This window comes from Physeter macrocephalus, chromosome 18 (assembly GCF_002837175.3).
Source record: "Physeter macrocephalus isolate SW-GA chromosome 18, ASM283717v5, whole genome shotgun sequence".
Classification (NCBI taxonomy): domain Eukaryota; kingdom Metazoa; phylum Chordata; class Mammalia; order Artiodactyla; family Physeteridae; genus Physeter; species Physeter macrocephalus.
The window spans coordinates 39,747,380-39,771,224 of record NC_041231.1 but is presented as its reverse complement, the minus strand read 5'-3'; the positions used below and the strand labels follow the sequence as shown (position 1 = coordinate 39,771,224).

Sequence of the window (23,845 nt, the reverse complement as noted above, 5' to 3'; positions counted from 1 at the left end):
GGGGCCAGAGGAGGTCAGCGCAGCCACACCCTGGCCTGGGACCGCCCCCCCCCCCCCCCCCGCACACCTGACATGTCACTTCGTGGCCCTCAGAGCAGCGGGCTGGCACCTGCACCCCTACTGTTCCTTCGCCCCCGCAGGCAGCTCCGAGACCCAGAGGAGGCCTGTGGGCAGGTGGGGACCTCTCTAAGAGAAAGACATCTCTTGGCAGATGTAGAATTTTCTTTCTTGACCCTCCGTTGGAACCGAAAATAAAGCAAGATACAGGTAAGATTAAACAAGATTTGCTTAAAGATTTTTAAAGGAAGGATGGTGTGATGGCTTTCTTCTTTCCACCCTTCTGGAAATCTTTCTCAGAAACGTTAAGTTGCAGCTGTCAGGCCTCCAAGGCTCCTCAATCCACTGTGATCCAGGGTGAAGCCAGGAATGTTCCATTTTCCTCCCCTCCTGATTCTGGGTCCAGCACGACAGGTTTCCATATAGCACTTCCATTCGTTCTCGCCATAGACAGTGGCTTTTGGATATTGTCAGAAAAATCAATCCAAAATGCATTCAAGTTTTCATTACCTTGTAAAGACAGTCCGGATAATGACAGTCTCAGTTCAAAGATAAGTTACGGGATTGCATTATTGAATTATAGGAAGTTTAAAGATCAGAGAGCTGTCTTAAATGTTACTTTGTATCTGTTCCCACCCCCCCAAACTCAAATCTTTGCCAATTTATTTTTCTTTCACTCAACCACGTTTTTTTTTTTTTTTTTTACAGGATCAGGATCACAGTTTTACTTGACTGCTTTTTCCGTCAGTCTGGCTCCCGCCTGGTCTGTTGCTGTGGACGTCTGGAGAATGAGAATTAGCCAGCCGTGGCCACTGCTGAGCCATCCATCTCCCCAGGCTGAGAGGGAGGCTTTGCATGGAGAGGGCCAGGGATGCAGGTCTGCTCTGGGTTTCTAGGTTTCCTGGCAACAGGAAAATCTTTAAAACTGCTAAACCCTGAAACCCATGGTAGCGAAAAGGCCCTGCAGACTCCCGAGTCCTGGAAAAAGTTCCAGAATTCCTCTCATCGGGCTGATGGTGTTAATAAGAACCAGAGCATCAGAGAGGTGGGCTGCAAGCCCCTCAGAGGGACCCAACTGAGCACCAGTTCCTGCCTCACTCTGGGAGTGAAATCAGGAAGCGGCAGAGAAAGGAGAAGCCTGTTTCTTCCAGCAGGCAGCTTTCCCTCTGGACACTGGAGGCTTGTGCACACATCCCAGCTGAGCTCCACGCTCCCTAACTCCTGTGGGCCTCTCGGCCTCCGTTGCAGCTTTCAGCCTGAGGGGGAGGATGCCTCAGCCTCTGTGCAAGCACCCTGCTCTTGGACGGGCTTGCCTCCAGAGGGAGCCTGGGAGACAACCACTTTCCTCAAGTCCTATCAGGACCCAGGAACACAGCAGGACCCTGGGTTGGAGAGCGCCGCGGAACACAAGACAAGGGCCTGGCCGGAGTTACCCATTCTCCACCGGCCTCCCGTCCCCTTTGCTGTCCTACCCGGAGGCAGGGAGGAGGGGCCCCAGCCAGAATGCCGGCCTTCCCCACGGGGCCCCCAGGGACATGCTGGGAAGAAAGAACCCGATTCACTGACCAATACTGGTTTCATTTCTTAAGAAATTATCCAATTCTTGGCCATCAAATTGTAACATTCTAGAGAGATCCAGGAAAGCACATTTGGCGCCAAGGGCCGTGCTGAGCCTTCTTACTCAGGGACAGCCTCAGCGCTGGGTGGCCAGGGTCCTGGGCTTGTAGACAGGGACAGCCTCGTCCCAGAGAGCTGGCCGCCCCTTGATGATGTCGGCTGCCTTCTCTGCGATCATGATGGTGGGGGCGTTTAGGTTGCCGCTGACCACGCTGGGCATGATGGAGGCGTCGACCACCCTGAGGTTTTCCACCCCGAGGACCCTGGTCTGCGGGTCCACCACTGCCATGGGGTCAGAGGGCTGGCCCATCTTGCAGGTGCACGATGGGTGGTAGGCGCTGTCTGCCTTTGCCCGCACAAAGGCGTCTATCTCCTTATCCGACTGGACGTGGCTTCCTGGCTGGAGCTCCTTCCCCCGGAACGGTGCCAGAGCTTTCTGTGCAAAAATTTCTCTGGTCAGCCTCACACACCGACGGAAGTCATCGATGTCAGTTTCTGTCAAGGAGAAGAAACAGGTTAGATGCCTCCTCTTACCATGCTGGCCTCGCTGGAAGATTCTCCACTGGGAGAGGCTCAAGAAGCTGCCCAAGGGGACACAGTTCAGGGACATGGAGGTCCGAGCCACCAGGTTGCCTGTCACCTACCCATCAGCAGTTACAGTGCAACCAAGGAGAGTCCCACGAAGCCCAAACAGACAGCATCCTAGACGGACACAGCTCGCCCCAGAGGCCCTACGTTTAAATCGGGGATCTGAATTTTCTTATCTATAAAATAGAGATAAGACTACACGTCCTGCGTCTGCCACAGCGTGAGTATTACCGGGCAAAACCTGCCCAGCGGGGACTGTGCAGTTTTGCTGTGCATAAAGAGGCAGGCCCAGGAGTGTAATTTGCTTTTAGAAGATACTCACAGGAACAGTAAGAAAAATGTTCTGTGAGCTATCTATACACAGCCAGATCTCCTTGCATCTCTTGGTAGATTGTTCTGGAAGCGCAAATCCTGCCTACTGTGTAAAATGGTGTGTCAGGGTTAGTTCAAGTGACCGAGGGCACTACATAGCAACACGTGCACGTTCACAGCCCAGGATAATGGGGTGGAGGGAGGACAGAATGTGACTTGTGTCGCAAAAATGGGGTCCAGGGGTGAGATTCAGGGACAAATATGAACCCCATAAAGGCATTCATTCAGTCAGTCAATCCATCAACGACCCAACAAGCCCAGGTCTGGGAGAGACAAAGGTGGCTGAATTACCTGTTGACAAGTAGTTGGGTTGGATCACAGGGTGGTCGTGGGGGTTGGCACTTCTCAGTTTGAGCCAGCCCACGCTCGTGCCCCGCATGGTCCCCACATGCACCTGGAAGAGCCCAGAGAGGCGGTGACCCGTTAACCCCGCAGCTTAGTCATTTAGAGAGGCCCCGGGTTTCCTGTGGTCCCTGGGACTCGACACCCAGAGTCAATTAAGAGCAGATACATTTTAAAATCTACCTGCATCTTACCAGCCCCACCCCCAACACACACAAAAGGCATCAAAATCACCTCAGTCCCTCTCTCCTGCTTCCTGGCTTCATACCTGATGGCTCAGATGTTCAGGGGCTGGCCGTCCCTGGGCAGAGCCGGCTTCATTGTCCATTTCTAGTACTCAGGACCCGGTGCAGCTGCCCCGAGCTGGGTGTGGGTGTGGCCTTGCTGTGCACCACGCAGTCTGCTTCACTCTACCTCTGGCTCCCCACCCCCTTCCCTCCCCTCAGACACTCTGGGCAGCTGGAGAGCAGGGCATCGCCTTCTGGGCCGCCCACCCTGGAGGCCCTGCTGCAGTGGGGAGTCGACCTGCTCACCTGGTAAGCCTCCTGCTGTGGGGGGACCCGCCCATGGTCGATGACCTGAGAAGGGAGGAAGTGGAACTGGATGTCCGGGTGGGAGACCCCAGGCTGGCTCCGGATGAACCCACCTGTTTCCAGATGGGCCGTGGCTCCATCCCCTGAGGATCAGAAGACGATGAGGCAGAAGAGCAAGTCCAGGCGTGGCAGGTGGGCCAGCCCCCTCTTCCTGGCCTGTATTCTAGTGCCTGGACCCAAGTCCTCGACTCTGTCCTCCTTCCCCGAGGTGGGCTCACCCAACACCATGGCTTTCGATATCAGCTCCATGCCAAGGGGCTTCAGCTTTGCCCCTTCCCCTGACTCCACCACTGCCAACTGGACTGTGGGACCTGCTGTCCTATGGACGTCCAAACCCTACTGCAGCCCACCCTTCACACACAGGCCGTGATCAAGGTCAAGGCCCTCTTCCATCCAACCTCCCACTGTTGCAGGAAGGGGAACCCCTTCCAGGGCCCGAGAGTGGGCTCTTCTCTAACACTCGGAAATGAACTGTCCAAGGAGGCACACGTGCTGACAAAGCAACAGACTTTATTGGGAAGGGGCGCCCTGGGCAGAGAGCAGGAGGGTAAGGGAACCCAGGAGAACTGCTCTGCCACGTGGCTCACAGTCTCAGGTTTTACGGTGATGGGGTTAGTTTCCAGGTTGTCTCTGGCCAAGCATCTTGCTTGGCCCATCGTCTGACTCAGGGTCCTTCCTGGTGGCGCGCGCATCTCTCAGCCAAGATGGATCCCAGCGTGAAGGATTCTGGGAGGCTGGTCGTCTCTGCCCACTTTTGGCCCCTCCCAAATCCTCCCGGTTAGTTTTCACCAGCAGCACCATGTTCTTTTTCGGGACCTCCTGTTGTGAGACGCCGCAGGCAAGAGGCTATCATCGTGCCTGGCCAAGGCGGGTGGTTTTGGTTAATGGTTCCCTAACAACTCGAGAGCCCACTCTTGGGCCCTGGAAGGGGTCTCCCTTCCTGCAACAGCTGGCGACTCTGGTGGAATCTCTTCTTCACCACGACTGACATCCTGACTGCTCAGGCACCAGCTCACCTACCGACAGACCAGAGCCAGAGGCCACCACTGGGACCCTCTTGTCCCTGATCTCCTCCTGACACAGATGAATGGCCAGAGTGCCCCGCCCAGGTAAGGAACAAGAGAGGTTGCTGACCCCTTTGCCCTTCCCTCTCCCCTTCCTCTTCTCAACCCCTCCTATCCTACCCTCCTTTCTTCTGGATGCAGGAGTCTGGTTGAAGGGCTTCAGTTATCTGAACGCCAGAGCCTGATCACCTCCGGTGGGCAGAGAACTTGAATTATCTGGTATCTGGTTTCTGGTAGGGCCGAGTTCCTGTCCTCCCTTCCTGGAAGCCCAGAGAAAAGTCCCGTAATGCCTGGGCGTCTGCAGGTGGCAGGAGATGTCCGTAAGGCCACCCCTTTTGTCCCCCCACTCCTTCCCCTCTTCTTTCAAACTGCCCTCCTTTCCTCCCTTTGAAATCTCTGAAGACCTGAGACATTTCCATTTACTCTGTTCGTCAGTACTTGGATCTGAAGTTCTCTGTCTCTGGAGGAGGTTTTCTGAGAGACTGCAATCTTGGATTTAAGGGAGTGTCTGATTAGGACAGCCGTGCCTGTGTGTGTTTTGTACTCTGTGTTCTGTGTTGCGATTTGTGGTGGCCATCTGCCTTATGAAATGGGAAATTCTGGTTCTGTTCCACTGCAGAGCCCTCTTGGGAGAATTCTGTCTGACTGGAAAGATTTTAGCTATGAGCCTGTGACTAAGAAAAAGATGATATTCTATCATAACACTGTGTGGCCAGAATATTCTTTAGACTCCAGAGAAAACTGGTTTAGGTGAAACTCTTGAAAATTCCAAAACTGGTTCTTTTTGCATATACAGTTAGAAAAGGGAAGCTTGATAAAACGTCTTTTCAGAATTCTGACCCTGAGGGAACAACTCCTTCTGGGAGACCTTGCTTTTCTCGCCCTGTGCCTTGAGACCAGGCCTCTCAGGATCACTTATCTTATCTAGATCATCTATAATTCCTGAGATTGAGGGGGGAAAAACAAATGTGGAAGGAAAGCTTTCTAAATTTTACTTATTCCAACCATTATTTATAAACTAGTGAGTCTTATAATACCTGATTCATAACTAAGTTTAGAAAATGAAGCTTTGAGATCTCTGGTTGTGTTTGTCTATATATCTGTGTGCGTTATATATATGTCCTTACCTTTGGATGTTATTACCAAAACTAATTTTTTAATGAGCTCTATTTAATTGGCTTAAGGGAAATTTAGCGCTTATATAAATTTTCAAAAGTACAGAAGTTAACTGGCCAGAATTAATTTCAGGTTCACGTAAACTGGGAAATATTCAGTATTAAATTAATATCTGGTATTAAACTTAGTTTAAGTTTGTTAATTTAAATAGACATGTCTTTGTCATCAACATTAAGTATAATACCTTTATTGTACCTAGATTTAATAGAAGTCAAAGAAGATCTTATTATATCTGTTGTAAATTTGTCAGCAAGGAAAATAACTTGGTGTGATGAAAATTTTTTTTTTTTTTTTTTGTGGTATGCGGGCCTCCCTCTGCTGCAGCCTCTCCCGTTGCGGAGCACAGGCTCCGGATGCGCAGGCTCAGCGGCCATGGCTCACGGGCCCAGCCGCTCCGCGGCACGTGGGATCCTCCCGGACCAGGGCGCGAACCCGGTTCCCCTGCATCGGCAGGCGGACGCGCAACCACTGCGCCACCAGGGAAGCCCGTGATGAAATTTTTTAAGTGAATTAAATACAAGTGAGATGAGCTTTTGGGTGAACTTTTTAGGAATAATTATATTTTAGGAATGTCTACTTAAGAATAATCTCTCCCGATACTTGGAAATATACTTGAAATTTAGAGTTGTTCTAAATTAAGTGGTGGAAGTTTATTGAATAGCTAGGTGGTTCCCAAATAAAATAAGATACTGAGACATCAATTACTAAACAGAGTAACTAAATGTATTTAGGACTATTAATGAGTATGTTTGGTGCCACCCTGAGATGTTCTCTATAAGAAAGCAAATGTTTCTAGAAATTATCACTAGTATTTATGTTTACCAATCTACAGAATGCTAATGTAAAAGTTCATAATTGCTGGGACTTTCCTGGTGGTGCAGTGGTTAGGATGCCACGTTCCCAATGCCGGGGGCCCGGGTTTGATCTCTGATCAGGGAACTAGATCCCACATGCATGCCGCAACTAAGAGTTCACATGCCACAACTAAGGAGGCTGCCTGCTGCAACTAAGACCCAGAGCAACCAAAAAAAAAAAAAGTTTATAATTGCTTACCTCTTAGTTTTCACTAGAAATTAAGGTTTTTAAGAGTTGAGGGCTCTAATTTAAACATGTAATAATAAACATGAAATAATAAAGGAAGCATTTCAGTGCACAGCAGGAAAGTAGGATGTGTGTTTGCAGTGAAGAAGGTATGAGAATGGAATTGCATTTTATTAAAGGAAAAGAAAGTGAGTCTGTCTTAGAGCTGGTTGTTTCTCAATGGAGAAGAGAATGGGGGGCAGACTAATATGGATACAGAAAGTGATGGAGGGTTTGTGGATGGTCAGGATTGGCTAGGTGTACAGTACAGTTAATTAAGTCAATTTTGTTGTTAAAAGCAGGCTGGTACAAGACCGGATCTGGTTTTCTCTCTTTAGTAAGAGCACAGAGTTTCCTTGGAATGCTGCTTTTGATAACAGATTGTGTGAGTTTCTGTGCCTTTAAGTGATGTGTATTTGCTTTTGAGATCTCTTGTAACTTTGGTTAAGGAATATGCATTATCTCACAATGACCTATGATCATATTTGACCAAGTGTTTTGAGACCTTTTGATAAACCTCCCAAATACCAAATTTTTTTTAACATCTTTATTGGAGTATAACTGTTTTACAATAGTGTGTTAGTTTCTCCTTTACAACAAAGTGAATCAGTTATACATATACATATGTTCCCATATCTCTTCCCTCTTGCATCACCCTCCCTCCCACCCTCCCTATCCCACCCCTCTCATGGTCACAAAGCACAGAGGTGATCTCCCTGTGCTATGCGGCAGCTTCCCACTAGCTATCTAATTTACATTTGGTAGTGCATATATGGGGTCAGGTTTTTAAATTTAGATATAAGAAAGTTCAATATTCTATAAATAAGAATATCTTAAGTACTCATGAACATAACAAGAAGTATAATGTAGTGTCCAATTAATTGATTAGTAGTAAGGTCCTCTGTTCCCTTAAGAAACTATAATATAGTTAATTAAAGGAGATAACCAGAAAATACAAGTTAATGGTTCCTGAAATACATTGTCAATGGTTTCTGCCTACTGGCTTTAAGAACAACTGTTTATATCTAATATTCAACAAAATATTTTGCATCAAAATAATTATCTTACTTGTAACAAAAGCAGCTGGAGAAGATGATCATAGCAATTATGCAGACAGCCATAGAAATGAGCAAAGCCAGCCATCGAATGCTGCCATCGAAAAATGGACCTGATAATGGAAGTAAACAATGAAAAAGACATATTACCTTTCGATCACATCTTAAAAGGAAAAAATAACTTGTAGTGTTGAACTCTAGAAAGCTTGCTTATTGTTAAAACCAGAGAAAATATTTCACTGAGAATCATGATTGCACTTTTCTCTGCTAACCTACCTATAACAACAGGGGGCAGTGTAGGTTGTAAATACTGGTTACATAAGTTGGTCCGACAACATTCTATTGTCCGGCGTAGCTGGGCTTTTGGTGAATCCTAAAGGAAGAAAATTAGAAATAATCTGATACACGAAACTGATAATTAATTTTTAAAATATTCATAAAATACAGTTTCTAATTCAGTGAGTGAAAAGGACCTGCTAAGTTTGTGTGAAAGTGATTATTGAAAAATTTAAATCTATCGTGAAATAGTGTTGTAAAGACTCTAAAATGTTTTTTCTTAAGAAGAATGTATGTATGTGCATGGTGTGTTAGAACACTAGACTATAACTTAATTACAGATAAACAAAAGTTTATATATATTTTTCACCCAAAATTTGGCATATCTTAAGATATGACTATTCATTTGTTTTTAGTAAAAAAGTATTTAAAATCATGAGATCTTTTCCTAAAAAACATGGGTAATACATTTTATTACAGTGATAGACTAGCAGGGTAAATATGATCTCATAGTAGTATTGAGACTTAGTTGGATGAGACTTAAGATCTGACTAAAAAGTGGAGCGTGTCCTAGGCCAAAGAAATGACAGGTTAGAAAAGGTAGTCAAGTAGGCAGAAGATACAGTTGATTCTGCCTATAACAACTATGTTGAAACTAATGAACCTGGTATGGAAGCAAGTTGAAGTGTATGTGGTGAGGATAAGGGCAAAATATAGAAACAATATTTCTGAGAGTTTTTGGGAGACCACCAACCAGATATGTGTCCCTAATAGATCAGAAAATGAGCACAGGGAAAGACTGTAGTCATGGGAACAGATACCAAAAATTATATGTGAAGTTTTATTTGATTAAAAGTACAGTATTTGAGAAGTTCTTAACTTGAATGCTGACATTTCAGCACTACCTGGAAGAAGTGCCATTCCAGACCAAAACAGTAACAGAAAGGAATTGTCTGTCGTCATAGAAGTAGCAAGAATATAAGCAGAAATCAACCTTCTTATTCTTAAATATCAGATGGGTAGAAAGGAGAAACCCCGGTATAATCAGGTATTCCTTTAAAAATGTGAAAATGAGATTCCATAGGGGAATCTATATGGGATTCTATAAGGGACTTGAGATTATATAAGAGAAGGTAAGATGGGTCAAGAGTACTTGGAAACCTCCAAAAGCACAAGTTTTACATTTTAACTGAATTTTTAACTTTCTAACAATTTTTTTTACCTTTAAATGATCATAAAAAGAAAGAGAAAAGAGAGACATGTCAGAAGTTACACAGGTGACTCTGAAAAAAATATCCCAGATCTAGAGAAAACTTACATGAAGGATGGAATGAAGAGTATACAACTAAAGATGAATAAAAGAAGCGTGAAGCATCCAAGAATAGTCCCAGTATGGCTAAAGTTCAAAATGAGCTCAGCCTTGCAGGACAGAAAATGTAAAGAAAAATCAGGAAGGGGTTTTTGGCAGTGCTAGAAGAAAGACCACCAAGCAATGGATGTAGTATTGCCGACAAAATACCAGGTAATGGAGGACAAAGAAAACGAACACTTCCTTAACTCTCGTTTTGTTTCAGTCTTCTCTATCAAGGATGATTACAGGAATGAAGAAGGCAGACCAAACGCTAGTAAGTGGGATTGGTATCCCAGAAGTATGCAGAGACCCTACAATGTTTCTGTGTTCTGTCTGAATTCCCATCTTCTCAGCTAGGTGAATTACATCACAGGAAGTTGAGAGCACTTCGGAGAAGGCTGAAAGCGGTATGATTTAAAGATTTTAGAAACGAGGAGTGCTGTAAACCAGATAGCTAAATGTTACATTACTTTTAAAAGGGAAAGAAAGACTTTGCCAACAACAGATTGGGGGCAGCACAGTATTATGGAAACAAGGATTTGGGAATCAAATAGCTTAAATCACAGCTTTGCCATTTATTAACTTTGTGACCCTAAGCAATGAACTTACTTCTCTCTGGGCTTTAGTTTCCTCTGCTATAAGACGGAGGATAAAAAATATCTGCCTCATAGGGTAACTGGGAGAAAATGAGGTAAAATATACCAAGCACTTAGCATATTAAATGCAAATAGTAAATGTTAAATAAATTAATTCTTCTTCCTCTAGTGAATGTGACACAGATCCCAGTTGACATTCTAGAATAAGTCACAAATGCTTGTAATCTCCTGGAAGACTGACTCAATGTGGCTTCACTGAGAACAAGCAACATGAAACTCACATCTTTCTTATGTAGGTTAACTACTGCACACAGCCATGTGCAGACCAGGCACACTTCTCCTTGGGGAATCAACGCTTTTCAGTGTTCCATGAGCACTTGAGAAGAATGTGTATTCTGTTGTTTTTGGATGGAATGTCCTATAAATATCAATTAAGTCCATCTTGTGTAATGTATCATTTAAAGCTTGTGTTTCCTTATTTATTTTCATTTTGGATGATCTGTCCATTGGTGAAAGTGGGGTGTTAAAGTCCCCTACTATGATTGTGTTACTGTCGATTTCCCCTTTTATGGCTGTTAGTATTTGCCTTATGTATTGAGGTGCTCCTATGTTGGGTGCATAAATATTTACAATTGTTATATCTTCTTCATGGATCGATCCCTTGATCATTATATAGTGTCCTTCTTTGTCTCTTGTTATAGTTTTTACTTTAAAGTCTATTTTGTCTGATATGAGAATTGCTACTCCAGCTTTCTTCTGATTTCCATTTGCATGGAATATCTTTTTCCATCCCCTCACTTTCAGTCTGTATGTGTCCCTAGGTCTGAAGTGGGTCTCTTGTAGACAGCATATATATGGGTCTTGTTTTTGTTTCCATTCAGCCAGTCTGTGTCTTTTGGTGGGAGCATTTAATCCATTTACATTTAAGGTAATTATCGATATGTATGGTTCTATTACCATTTACTGAATTGTTTCGGGTTGTTCTTGTAGGTCTTTTCCTTCTCTTGTGTTTCTTGCCTAGAGAAGTTCCTTTAGCATTTGTTGTAAAGCTGGTTTGGTGGTGCTGAACTCTCTCAGCTTTTGCTTGTCTGTAAAGGTTTTAATTTCTCCATCAAATCTGAATGAGATCCTTGCTGGGTAGAGTAATCTTGGTTGTAGGTTTTTTTCCTTCATCACTTTAAATATGTCCTGCCACTCCCTTCTGGCTTGGAGAGTTTCTGCTGAAAGATCCGATGTTAACCTTATGGGGATTCCTTTGTGTGTTATTTGTTGTTTTTCCCTTGCTGCTTTTAATATGTTTTCTTTGTATTTAATTTTTGACAGTTTGATTATTATGTGTCTTGGCGTGTTTCTCCTTGGGTTTATCCTGTATGGGACTCTCTGTGCTTCCTGGACTTGATTGACTATTTTCTTTCCTATATTAGGGAAGTTTTCAACTATAATCTCTTCAAATATTTTCTCAGTCCCTTTCTTTTTCTCTTCTTCTTCTGGGACCCCTATAATTCGAATGTTGGTGCGTTTAATGTTGTCCCAGAGGTCTCTGAGACTGTCGTCAGTTCTTTTCATTCTTTTTTCTTTTTTCTGCTCTGCAGTAGTTATTTCCACTATTTTATCTTCCAGGTCACTTATCTGTCCTTCTGCCTCAGTTATTCTGCTACTGAGCCCATCTAGAGTATTTTTCATTTCATTTATTGTGTTGCTCATCGTTGCTTGCTTCCTCTTTATTTCTTCTAGGTCCTTGTTAACTGTTTCTTGCAATTTGTCTATTCTATTTCCAAGATTTTGAATCATCTTTACTATCATTATTCTGAATTCTTTTTCAGGTAGACTGCCTATTTCCTCTTCATTTGTTAGGTCTGGTGTGATTTTATCTTGCTCCTTCATCTGCTGTGTGTTTTTCTGTCTTCTCATTTTGCTTATCTTACTGTGTTTGGGGTCTCTTTTTTGCAGGCTGCAGGTTCGTAGTTCCCGTTGGTTTTGGTGGCTGTCCCCAGTGGCTAAGGTTGGTTCAGTGGGTTGGGTAGGTTTCTTGGTTGGGGGGACTAGTGCCTCTGTTCTGGTGGATGAGGTTGGATCTTGTCTTTCTGGTGGGCAGGTCCACGTCTGGTGGTGTGTTTGGGGATGTTGGTAGCCTTATTATGATTTTAGGCAGCCTCTCTGCTAATGGATGGGGCTGTAGACCTGTCTTGCTCTTTGTTGGGGATAGGGTGTCCAGCACTGTTCGTTGCTGGTCCTTGAGTGAAGCTGGGTCTTGGTGTTGAGATGGAGATCTCTGGGAGATTTTCACCGTTTGATATTGCGTGGAGCTGGGAGGTCTCTTGTGGACCAGTGTCCTGAGGTTGGTTCTCCCACCTCACAGACACAGCCCTGATGCCTGGCTGGAGTGCCAAGAGCCTTTAATCCACACAGCTCAAAATAAAAGGGAGAAAAAATAGAAAGGAAAGAAACGGACGGCGTTCGGTGGGTGTTCTATAAGAGAAGTTCCACGTGTAGCTGTATTTCTGATGTATCTGTGAGGAGGAAGGTGATCTCCGCGTCTTACTCTTCCACCATCTTGCCTCGATCTCCTAAATACCAAATTTTAATTAAAGTTCTTTTGACCTCCAGCTAACTTTGGGCCTCTTTAGAGGGTCTCTGAGGCATTTCAGAGAGAAATATTTAACTAGTATTATTTGGTATGTTAAATTACATGGAGAGCATTATCACACTAGTGATAAACCTACTTAGAATATACTGTATGGATAAATATTATTAATATACACATTCTAGAAATTATAAAGTTTCTGAAATTTGGATATGTCCTGGTATTGTTATAATATTAGTTATCTTAAAATGTTGTATGTGACAGAAACTTGGTTAAGCTTCTTTGTCAAAAACATTGTAATCAGATCTTTAACCTTGCCTTTTTAAGACTCTGTCATTCACAGACAGTTAAACTGATGCTTTGCAAAACTGCTTCCTCTTCAAGAAGATTCACAGAAAGGGCTTTAGACAAGTACAGGTTTCTGATAACTTTTAAATCATACTACTAAACTAGGTAAGACTTTTTTTTTTTTTGAGTAGCTGTTTTATTTATGGCTTTGTTTGTTTGTTTATTTATTTATTTAATTTTTGGCTGCACCGCGAGGCATGTGGGATCTTAGTTCCCCCACCAGGGATGGAACCCTTGGCGTCTTAACCACTGGACCACTGGGGAAGTCCCAGGTAAGATATTTTTAACAGTCTAATGGAAACTGTTAACAAAAAGGATTAGTTACATAGGATTGAGTAAACTGATGAACGTGGTTATAATTTTTATGGTTTCTGTCTGAAACACTACTAGCTTTTAATCTGTGTTTTCCAGAAATAAAGAAACCCCCTCAAACTAATTATGACTTATAGTAATTTGGTAAATTGTACCTTTGTAAGCAGAATTGAAACACTTCTCTTTTCTTTCTATCTGATCCCTCCAGAGATTGGAAACTCTTAGGTTCCCAGCAGCTTTATAAGATAAATTAGTAAAGCCACCTCCTAACAGGTGCAGGAATCTCAAGTTATTTTTGCGGACCTCAAAAAGGGACGGATTCACCTAAATCTATAAGGCAAAATCTGTGACAGGTCCTTAGAGTGGCTTTCCTGGCCTTGGGAGGCCTTTTATCAAACTTAATTTGCAGACAAATTAATCTTGATTTGGATATATCTGATAAAAATGAGGGTAATTTTAGGGATAAAGAGACGTTTCAGTGGATATCAAATTCTAATTCTGTTTATTGAGGTCTGTATTCACTAAGACTCACTTCTCAGATAGTTCCTTGCTGTTATATTATATTGTTGCAAAGTTTAATTGAATTATTAAAAGGACACTCTAAATTTATTTCTGAAGCTTAACTCAGTAATCTATATTTGGATGCAGATCAGATGCTCCATGATCTGCAACCAGAAGGTTAACACCAGGCTATGGTCATTTAAATTTAAAGGCTCCCTTATGCTGGGGAAATTAAACCGTACTAGGGATAACCAGCCTAGTAACACTAGGAAATTGGGCTGGGTGCCTCATGGACAATGCCAATATATAATGTCCCTTCAGGATAAGCATTGGTACACAACAGACTAAGTCAGATGAACTGGGATATACTGGGCTGCACCTAATGGAAGTTCTTGACTTTTAAATTTTTACGTATGACCTTACTAATACTGCTAGCTATATTATTTTTTATATTGCCTGTTTTACAAAATTGTTGTTTCTTGCATTACCAAATGTGTGACTGAGCCTCTGATAAAATGATGATATATAGTTACATATGAGATCAATGATTGTTATAGTGTAACTCTAGATATGGGAAGAAATACATATCAGCATCATCCCTCCTAGATTTAATCTAACTAGAAAGTATTTTACCAAAAACTACCTCCCTCATTCAAATAAAATTTTCTACACTAGTATCAGACCAAAAAGGCCTAATCAAACTATATTTTCTCTCATCCCTCTTTACCCTCACCCTAAGCATAGTTCTATTTAATTACCATGAGTAACCTCTATAATAACTACAACACCAGCAGGCAATGGCCAACCAGTGACAGTTACTAATCAAGCACCATAAGCATACAACGCCATAGTTCCTATAGCCTCTTCACTAAACACTCCAGAATCACCTGTATTATAAACCACTCAATCCTCTAGCCTGTTAAACTTGAAATACAATCTCTACTTCCTCATCTTTTAAAACATAAAATACCATTGAAAATTATATTATCCATCCTGAAAGAAATATACCTAAAACAGTCTTCTTAGAAACTCAAACCTCAGGACACTTACTGCTCAGTAGCTATAGCTGTTGTATAACCAAACACTACCAACATCCCCCCTAAATAAATCAAAAAATACTATTAAACCCAAAAATGAGCCACCAAAATTCAACACAATCCCACAACCGACACCACCACCCACAATCAACCCAAGTCCACCATAAATAGGCCAAGGTTTTGAAGAAAACCCCACCAAACTAATTACAAAAATAGTACTTAAAAATAAATACAGTGTATGTTATCATTATTCTTACATGGCCAATGACGTGAAAAATCATCGTTGTTATTCAACTATAAGAACACTAATGACCAACATCCGAAAATCACACCCATTAATAAAAATTATTAACAGTGCATTTATTGATCTTCCAGCCCCATCAAACATTTCATCATGATGAGATCTCGGTTCCATTTGTTTAGTATTACAAATCTTAACAGGCTTATTCCTAGCAATACATTACACATCAGACATAATAACTGCTTTCTCATCGGTAACACATATCTGCCGAGATGTAAACTACGGGTGAGTTATCCGATACCTACATGCAAATGGAGCATCCATATTTTTTATTTGCCTATTTATTCACATAGGACGAGGCTTCTATTATGGATCCTATACTTTTTTAGAAACATGAAACATTGGAATCATCTTCTTATTTACAGTCATAGCCACAGTATTTATAGGCTCTGTCTTACCTTGAGAACAAATATTCTGAGGGGCAACAGTTATTACTAATCTCCTCTCAGCAATCCCATATATCGGCACAAGCCTTGTCAAATGAATCTGACGTGGCTTTTCAATAGATAAAGCAACTCTTACACGCTTCTTTGCTTTCCATTTTATTCTCCCATTCATTGTTGCAGCACTAACAACTGTCCCCTTACTATTCCTTCACAAAACAGGATCTAATAACCCCCCAGGCATCTCATCTGATGTAACAAAATTCCATTTCACCCGTACTATACAATCAAAGACATCTAGGTGCCTTATTACTAGTTCTAGTACTAATAATGTTAGTGGTATTTTCACCCGATTTATTAAGAGACCCTGACAACGACACCCCAGCAAACCCTCTCAAAACACCACCCACAGCAAGCCAGACTGGTACTTCCTATTTGCATATGCAATCCTGTGATCAATCCCCAATAAACTAGGAGGAGTACTGGCCCTAATCTTTTCAGTCTTAATTCTAGCACTCATCCCAATGCTCCATACATCTAGACAACGAAGCATAACATTTTGACCTCTAGAGCATAATATTTCGATATCTCAGCCAATGCCTATTTTGAGTACTAGTAGCAGACCTATTAACACTAACATGAATTGGAGGACAACCCGTGGAGTACCCCTTCATTACTATCGGACAACCAGCATCTATTTTATGTTTCTTTTTAATTCAGGTACTAATGTCAGTAACTAGCATCACTGAAAATAATCTCCTGAAATGAAGAGTGTTTGTAGTATATCTATTACCCTGGTCTTGTAAACCAGAAAAGGAGAATAACATTCCCTCCCTAAGACTCAAGGAAGAAGCTCCGGATCCACCATCAGCACCCAAAACTGAAATTCTACTTAAACCATTCCCTAAAACTTTGTTATGGGACATTTACAAGATTATTAAGTACCATGTCAGTATTAAAATAACCTCTTTTTACCATAAACTACTATGTACTTCGTGCATATATGCACTACCACATTAATATGTACCTAATACCATATCGTACATAATGCATTATATGTATAATGTGCATTATTTACCCCATGCTTACAAGCATGTACATTATCTTACTGACAGTACACAGTACATTATATGTACAATCGTACATTAATTATTTACCCCATGCTTATAAGCATGTACATTATCTTATTGACAGTATATAGCACATTAAGTCAAATCAATTCCAGTCAACGGGTGTACCATATCCAATAGATCACAAGTGTAACCAGCAGGCTGCGTGAAACCATCAACCCGCTTGGGGTGTCCCTCTTCTCGCTCCGGGCCCATAACTTGTGGCAGTTTCTACTAATGAACTTTATCAGACAAGTGGTTCTCATTTCAGGGCCATCTCACCTGAAAGAGCCCACTCTTGCCTCTTAAATAAGACATCTCGTCGGACCAACGACTAATCAGCCCATGCTTACACATAACTGTGATTTCATGCATTTGCTAATTTTTAATTTTTAAAGGGATGCTGTGACTCAGCTATGGCCATCTGAGGCCTTAACACAGTCAAATAAATTGTAGCTGGACTTTAATTGAATATTATTTACCAACATCATCAACCATAAGGTGTTATTCAATCAATGGTTACAGGCCATAAGGAAATTACGGACACACATACACACACATACACGTACATACACACACACATGCAGTAAACAGATATGACCTGTTTAACAAACCCTCTTTACCCCCCACTAAATCCCATGCTCTACATGCCTATAATGCCTTGCCAAACCCCCAAAACAAGGCAAAAACATAAATACACGGAACTTAGCTGTCTACTCAATAAACATGAACTGAATGCTCAGAATTAGATAGACCTAGAAAATAAACCCCAACCATACCAATCAACTACTTAGATATTTACCATTTACATAGACCACTTTTATCAAAATTTTAACACTAAATCCAACATAAAGCAACCATATACATATTACTTCACTATGTAAAAACAGCCCGTTAGTGTAGCTTAAAATCTAAAGCAAGGCAATGAAAATGCCCAGATGAGTTTACCAAGTCCATAAACACATAGGTTTGGTCCCAGCCTTTCTATTAATTTTTAATAAAATTCACATGTAAGCATCTGTGCCCCAGTAAGAATGCCCTCTAAATCATTAAGATTAAAAGGAGCAGGGATCAAGCACACTAATATGAGTAGCTAATAATGCCTTGCTTAACCACACCCCATGGGAAACAGCAGTGATAAAAATTAAGCCATAAATGAAAGTTCGACTAAGTTATATTAACTAGGGTTGGGAAATTTTCTGCCAGCCACTGTGGTCATATAATTAACCCAAATTAATAGAAACTCGGTGTGAAGTGTGTTAAAGAGTGATATAAAGTGAAGTTAAATTTTAACTAAGCGGTAAAAAGCCATAACTAAAATAGACTACGAAGGTGACTTTAGTATTTCCTGACTACAGGACAGCTAAGACCCAAACTGGGATTAGACAGCCCACTATGCTTAGCCCTAAACCCAAATAACTACAAGAACAAAATTATTTGCCAGAGTTCTACTAGCAACAGCTTAAAACTCAGAGGTCTGGGCTGTGCTTCACACCCTTCCAGAGGAGCCTGTTTTATTATCGATAAACCCCGATAAACCTCACCAACCCTTGCTAATTCAGTCTATATTACCACCATCTTCAGCAAACTCTAAAAAAGAATAAAAGTAAGCATAATTATCACACATAATAACGTTAGGTCAAGCTGTAACCTATAGCATGGGAAGAAATGGGCTACATTTTCTATTTCAAGAATATATTTCTCACACACGAATTATGAAAACTAAAAACCAAAGGAGGATTTAGTAGTAAATTAAGAATATATTGGGGCTTCCCTGGTGGCGCAGTGGTTGCGCGTCCGCCTGCCGATGCAGGCGAACCGGGTTCGCGCCCCGGTCCGGGAGGATCCCACATGCCGCGGAGCGGCTGGGCCCGTGAGCCATGGCCGCTGAGCCTGCGCGTCCGGAGCCTGTGCTCCGCAACGGGAGAGGCCACAACAGAGGAAGGCCCGCATACCACAAAAAAAAAAAAAAAAAAAAAAAAATAGAATATAGAGTGCTTAATTGAAGAAGGCCATGAAGCACGCACACGCTGCCCATCACCCTCGTCAAGTGTTATAATAATTTCCTATAATCTATTAGCAAATATTAACCATACAAGAGGAGACAAGTCGTAACAAGCATACTGGAAAGTGAGCTTGGATAAATCAAAGCGTAGCTTAAATAAAGCACCTAGTTTACACCTAGATTTCATAATTTATGAATACTCTGAATTAAATCTAGCCCAACACCTCTCCCCATATCTATTAATATAAGCAGACTAAATAAAACATTCACTCAACATTTAAAGTATAGCGGATAGAAATTTAAAATATCCTCTGGCGCTATAGAGAAGGTACTGTAAGGGAATGATGAAAAAAGCATTAAAAGTAACAAAAAGCAAAGTTTACCCCTTGTACCTTTCGCATAATGATTTAACTAGGGAACATCTAACAAAGAACTTAAGTTAAATATGGCGAAACCAGACGAGCTACTTATGAACAGTTTATTAGAACAAACTCATCTATATAGCAAAATAGAAGATTTATAAGTAGAGGTGACAAACCTAATGAGCCTGGTGATAGCTGGTTGTCCAGGAAAAGAATGTCAGTTCAACTTTAAAAATTACCAAAATATTTATAAATTTTAATGTATTTTACAATGTTATCTAAATAGGTACAGCTTTTTAGAAATGGATACAATCTTATCTAGAGAGTAAAGACAGACAACACCATAGTTGGCTTAAAAGCAGCCACCAATTAAGGAAGTGTTCAAGCTCAACAATAACTTTCATACCAGTAACAAGCAAATCAACTCCTAGATTTGTACTGGACTATTCTATTGACCGACAGAGGTAATAATGTTATTAGGAGCAACAAGAAGTATTTCTCCTTGCATAAGTTTACATCAGTAACTAATAATATACTGATAATTAATAGTAAATAAATACAACTCAACATTATTTATTAAACGCTGTTAATCCCACACAGGCAGGCACTCAAGGAAAGATTTAAAAAAATAAAAAGAACTTGGCAAACGCAAACCCTGTCTGTTTACCAAAAACATCACCTGTAGCATAACTAGTATTAGAGGCACTGCCTGGCCACTGACAACTGTTAAATGGCCGCAGTATCCTGACCATGCAAAGGCAGCATAATCATTTGTTCTCTAAATAAGGACTTGTACGAATGGCCACACGAGGGTTTTACTGTCTCTTACTTTCAATCAGTGAAATTGACCTTACTGTGAAGAGGTGGGAATAACAAAATAAGACGAGAAGGTCCTATGGAGCTTTAATTAATTAAGCAAAAAAAAACTAACTAAACCACCAAGGAATAACAAAATTTTATATGGGTTGACAATTTTGGTTGGGGTGACCTTGGAACACAAAAAAGCCTCTGAGTGATTAAAGTCTAGACTTACCAGTCAAAACATATCATCACTAATTGATCCAAAAAATTGATCAACAAGTTACCCTAGGGATAACAGCTCAATCCTATTCTAGAGTTCATATCAACAATAGGGTTTATGACCTCGATGTTGGATCAGGACACCCCAATGCTGTAACCGCTATTAAAGGTTTGTTTGTTCAATGATTAAAGTCCTACATGATCTAAGTTCAGACCGGTTTCTATCTATTATATAGTTCTCCCAGTATGAAAGGACAAGAGAAATAAGGCCCACTTTAACAAGTGCCTTAAAACCAATTAATGATATAATCTTAATTTAATTAATACATATAATATATTACTCAAGACCAGGGTTTGTTAAGGTCGCAGAGCCCAGTAATTGCATAAAACTTAAACCTTTATAACCAGAGGTTCAAATCATCTCCCTTGACAAAATGTTTATAATTAATATCTTAATACTTGTTATCCCCATTCTTCTAGCCGTAGCATTCCTAACATTAATTGAATGAAAAATTTTAGGTTATATGCAACTTCAAAAAGGGCCAAATATCGTAGGACCATGTGGCCTATTACAGCCCATTGCTGATGCAGTCTAATTATTCACTAAAGAACCACTACGACCAGCTACATCTTCCTCCATTTCCATATTTATCATTAAACCAACCCTAGGCCTAACCCTAAACATATGAATTCCCCTACCCACTTAATAATATAAATCTAGGAGTATTATTTATGCTAGCTATATCAAGCCTAGCTGTATACTCCATTTTATGATCCAGATGGGCTTCCAACTCAAAATACGCATTAATTGAAGCCCTACAAGCAGTAGCACAAACAATTTCATATGAAGTAACATTAGCAATTATTCTTTTATCAGTCCTCTTAAGAAACAGGTCTTTTACCCTCTCAACCTCCATCACAACACAAGAGCATTTATGAAAAATTTTCCCATCATGACCCTTAGCTATACTATGATTTATTTCCACTTGAGCAGAAACTAACCGAGCTCCCTTTGACCTAACAGAAGGAGAATCTGAACCTGTATCAGGCTTCAACATAGAATATGCAGCAGGCCCAGTTGTCATATTTTTCTTAGCAGAATATGCCAACATTATCATAATAAACATTTTCTCAACAATCCTATTTCTAAGAGCGTTCCATAACCCCTACATACCAGAACTATACAAAATCAACCTTATCATCAAAACACTATTACTAACAATTTCTTTCCTATGAATTCAAGCATCCTACTCTTGACTCTGATACGATCAACTAATACATTTACTTTGAAAAAACTTCTGACTACTAACGCTAGCCATATGCATATGACATGTCTCACTACCTATTATAACATCAAGCACTGGGCTTCCCTGGTGGCACAGTGGTTGAGAATCTGCCTGCCAATGCAGGGGACACAGGTTCGAGCCCTAGTCTGGGAAGATCCCACATGCTGCGGAGCAACTGGGCCCGTGAGCCACAATTACTGAGCCTGCGCGTCTGGAGCCTGTGCTCTGCAACGAGAGGCCACGATAGTGAGAGGCCCGCGCACCGCAATGAAGAGTGGCCCCCACTTGCCGCAACTAGAGAAAGCCCTCGCACAGAAACGAAGACCCAACACAGCCATAAATAAATAAACAGATAAATTAAAACAAAACAAAACAAAACAAAAAAAACCATCAAGCATTCCTCCACAAACATAAGAAATGTCTGATAAGAGTTACTGTGGGGCTTCCCTGGTGGCGCAGTGGTTGAGAGTCCGCCTGCCGATGCAGGGGACATGCCTGTGCTCCGCAATGGGAGAGGCCACAGCGGTGAGAGGCCCGCGTACCGCAAAAAAAAAAAAAAAAAAAAAAAAAAAAGTTACTGTGATAGAGTAAGCTATAGAGGTTTAAATGCTCTTATTTCTAGAATCATAGGAACTGAACCTATGCTTAAGAATTCAAAATTCTTCGTGCTACCACATTACACCATAATATATAGTAAGGTCAGTTAAATAAGTTATTGGGCCCATGCCCCGAAAATGTTGGTTTATATCCTTCTCGTACTATTAAACTCCATCATCTTTATCATCATCCTAACAACCATTATCTCAGGGACCATAATTGTAATAACCAGCTCCCACTGACTACTTATTTGAATCGGTTTTGAAATAAATATACTAGCCATTATTCCCATTACAATAAAAAAGTTTACCGCATGAGCTATAGAAGCATCCACTAAATACTTTCTAACACAAGCTACCGAATCCATGTTGCTTATAATAGCCGTTATCATTAACCTATTATACTCCAGCCAATGAACTATTACAAAAATCTTTAATCCAACAGCATCTATAGTAATAGCAATAGCCCTAACCATAAAACTAGGACTATCTCCATTCCACTTCTGAGTACTTGAAGTTACACAAGGCATCTCATTAACAGCATGCTTAATCTTATTAACATGACAAAAACTTGCACCCTTGTCATTATTATACCAAATCTCACCATCCATTAGCCTAAACCTAATATTATCCATATCCATACCATCTATTATAATTGGAGGATGAGGTAACTAAACCAAACCCAACAATGAAAAATTATAGCTTATTCATCAATTGCTCACATAGGGTGAATAACAGCCATTATATTGTAAAACCCAACTATACCAATCCTAAACCTACTAATATATATCATAATAACACTTACCATATTCATACTATTCGTTTACATCTCAGTCACCACCACACTATCACACACAAAATAAAATACCCATTATTACAACCCTCGTTCTCATCACCCAATTATCAATAGGTCTTCCTCCACTATCAGGATTTATGTCAAAATGAATACTCATTCAAGAAAAAACAAAAAATAACAATATTATTTTACCCACACTAATAGCTATCACAGCGTTACTCAATCTATACTTCTACATACGACTCACGTATTCTACAGCACTAACTACATTTCCCTCTATAAATAATATAAAAGTAAAATGACAATTTGATTTGACAAAACAACTTTCCTACCAACAGTAATTGTAATATCCACAATACTCTTATCCCTTACACCAATCCTTTCAGTATTGGACTAGGAATTTAGGTTACACAGACCAAGAGCCTTCAAAGCACTAAGCAAGTATAAGTTACTTAATTCCTGCTCAATAAGGATTGCAAGACTATATCCTACATCAATTGAATGCAAATCAAACACTTTAATTTAAGCTAAATCCTCACTAGATTGGTGGGATTACATTTCATTTCCCACGAAACTTTTAGTTAACACCTAAATACCCTAGTCAACTGGCTTCAAGCTACTTCTCCTGCTGCAAGAAAAAAAAAAAAAAAGCAGAAGCCCCAGCAGAATTGAAGCTGCTTCTCTGAATTTGCAATTCAATATGTAAAATTCACCACAGCACTTGGCAAAAAGAGGACTCAACCCCTGTCTTTAGATTTACAGGCTAATGCTTACTCAGCTATTTTAGCTACATTCATAAACAGCTGACTATTCTTTTTTTTTTTTTTTTTTTTTTTTTTGTGGTATGCGGGCCTCCCTCCGCCGTGGCCCCTCCCGCTGCGGAGCACAGGCTCCGGACGCGCAGGCCCAGCGGCCACGGCCCACGGGCCCAGCCGCCCCGCGGCACGCGGGACCCTCCCAAACCGGGGCGCGAACCCGGCCCCCCTGCATCGGCAGGCGGACGCGCAACCACTGCGCCACCAGGGAAGCCCAGAATAC

At 41.3% G+C, this 23,845-nt stretch overlaps 1 protein-coding gene across 1 annotated transcript in view; it reads right to left on the bottom strand.

Moving 5' to 3' along the window:
* Positions 1–268: 268 nt before the first annotated feature.
* Positions 269–23,845, bottom strand: part of CHDH (choline dehydrogenase) — a 98,220-nt gene continuing 74,643 nt past the window's right edge. Inside the window, exons 6-8 of the mRNA XM_024123929.3 lie at positions 3,510–3,652; positions 2,926–3,028; positions 269–2,169 (exon numbers count right to left, since the gene is read on the bottom strand). Of these exons, the coding sequence (XP_023979697.1) occupies positions 1,751–2,169; positions 2,926–3,028; positions 3,510–3,652 (665 nt within the window). The 3' untranslated portion in view covers positions 269–1,750. The remainder of the gene's footprint in view (positions 2,170–2,925; positions 3,029–3,509; positions 3,653–23,845) is intronic.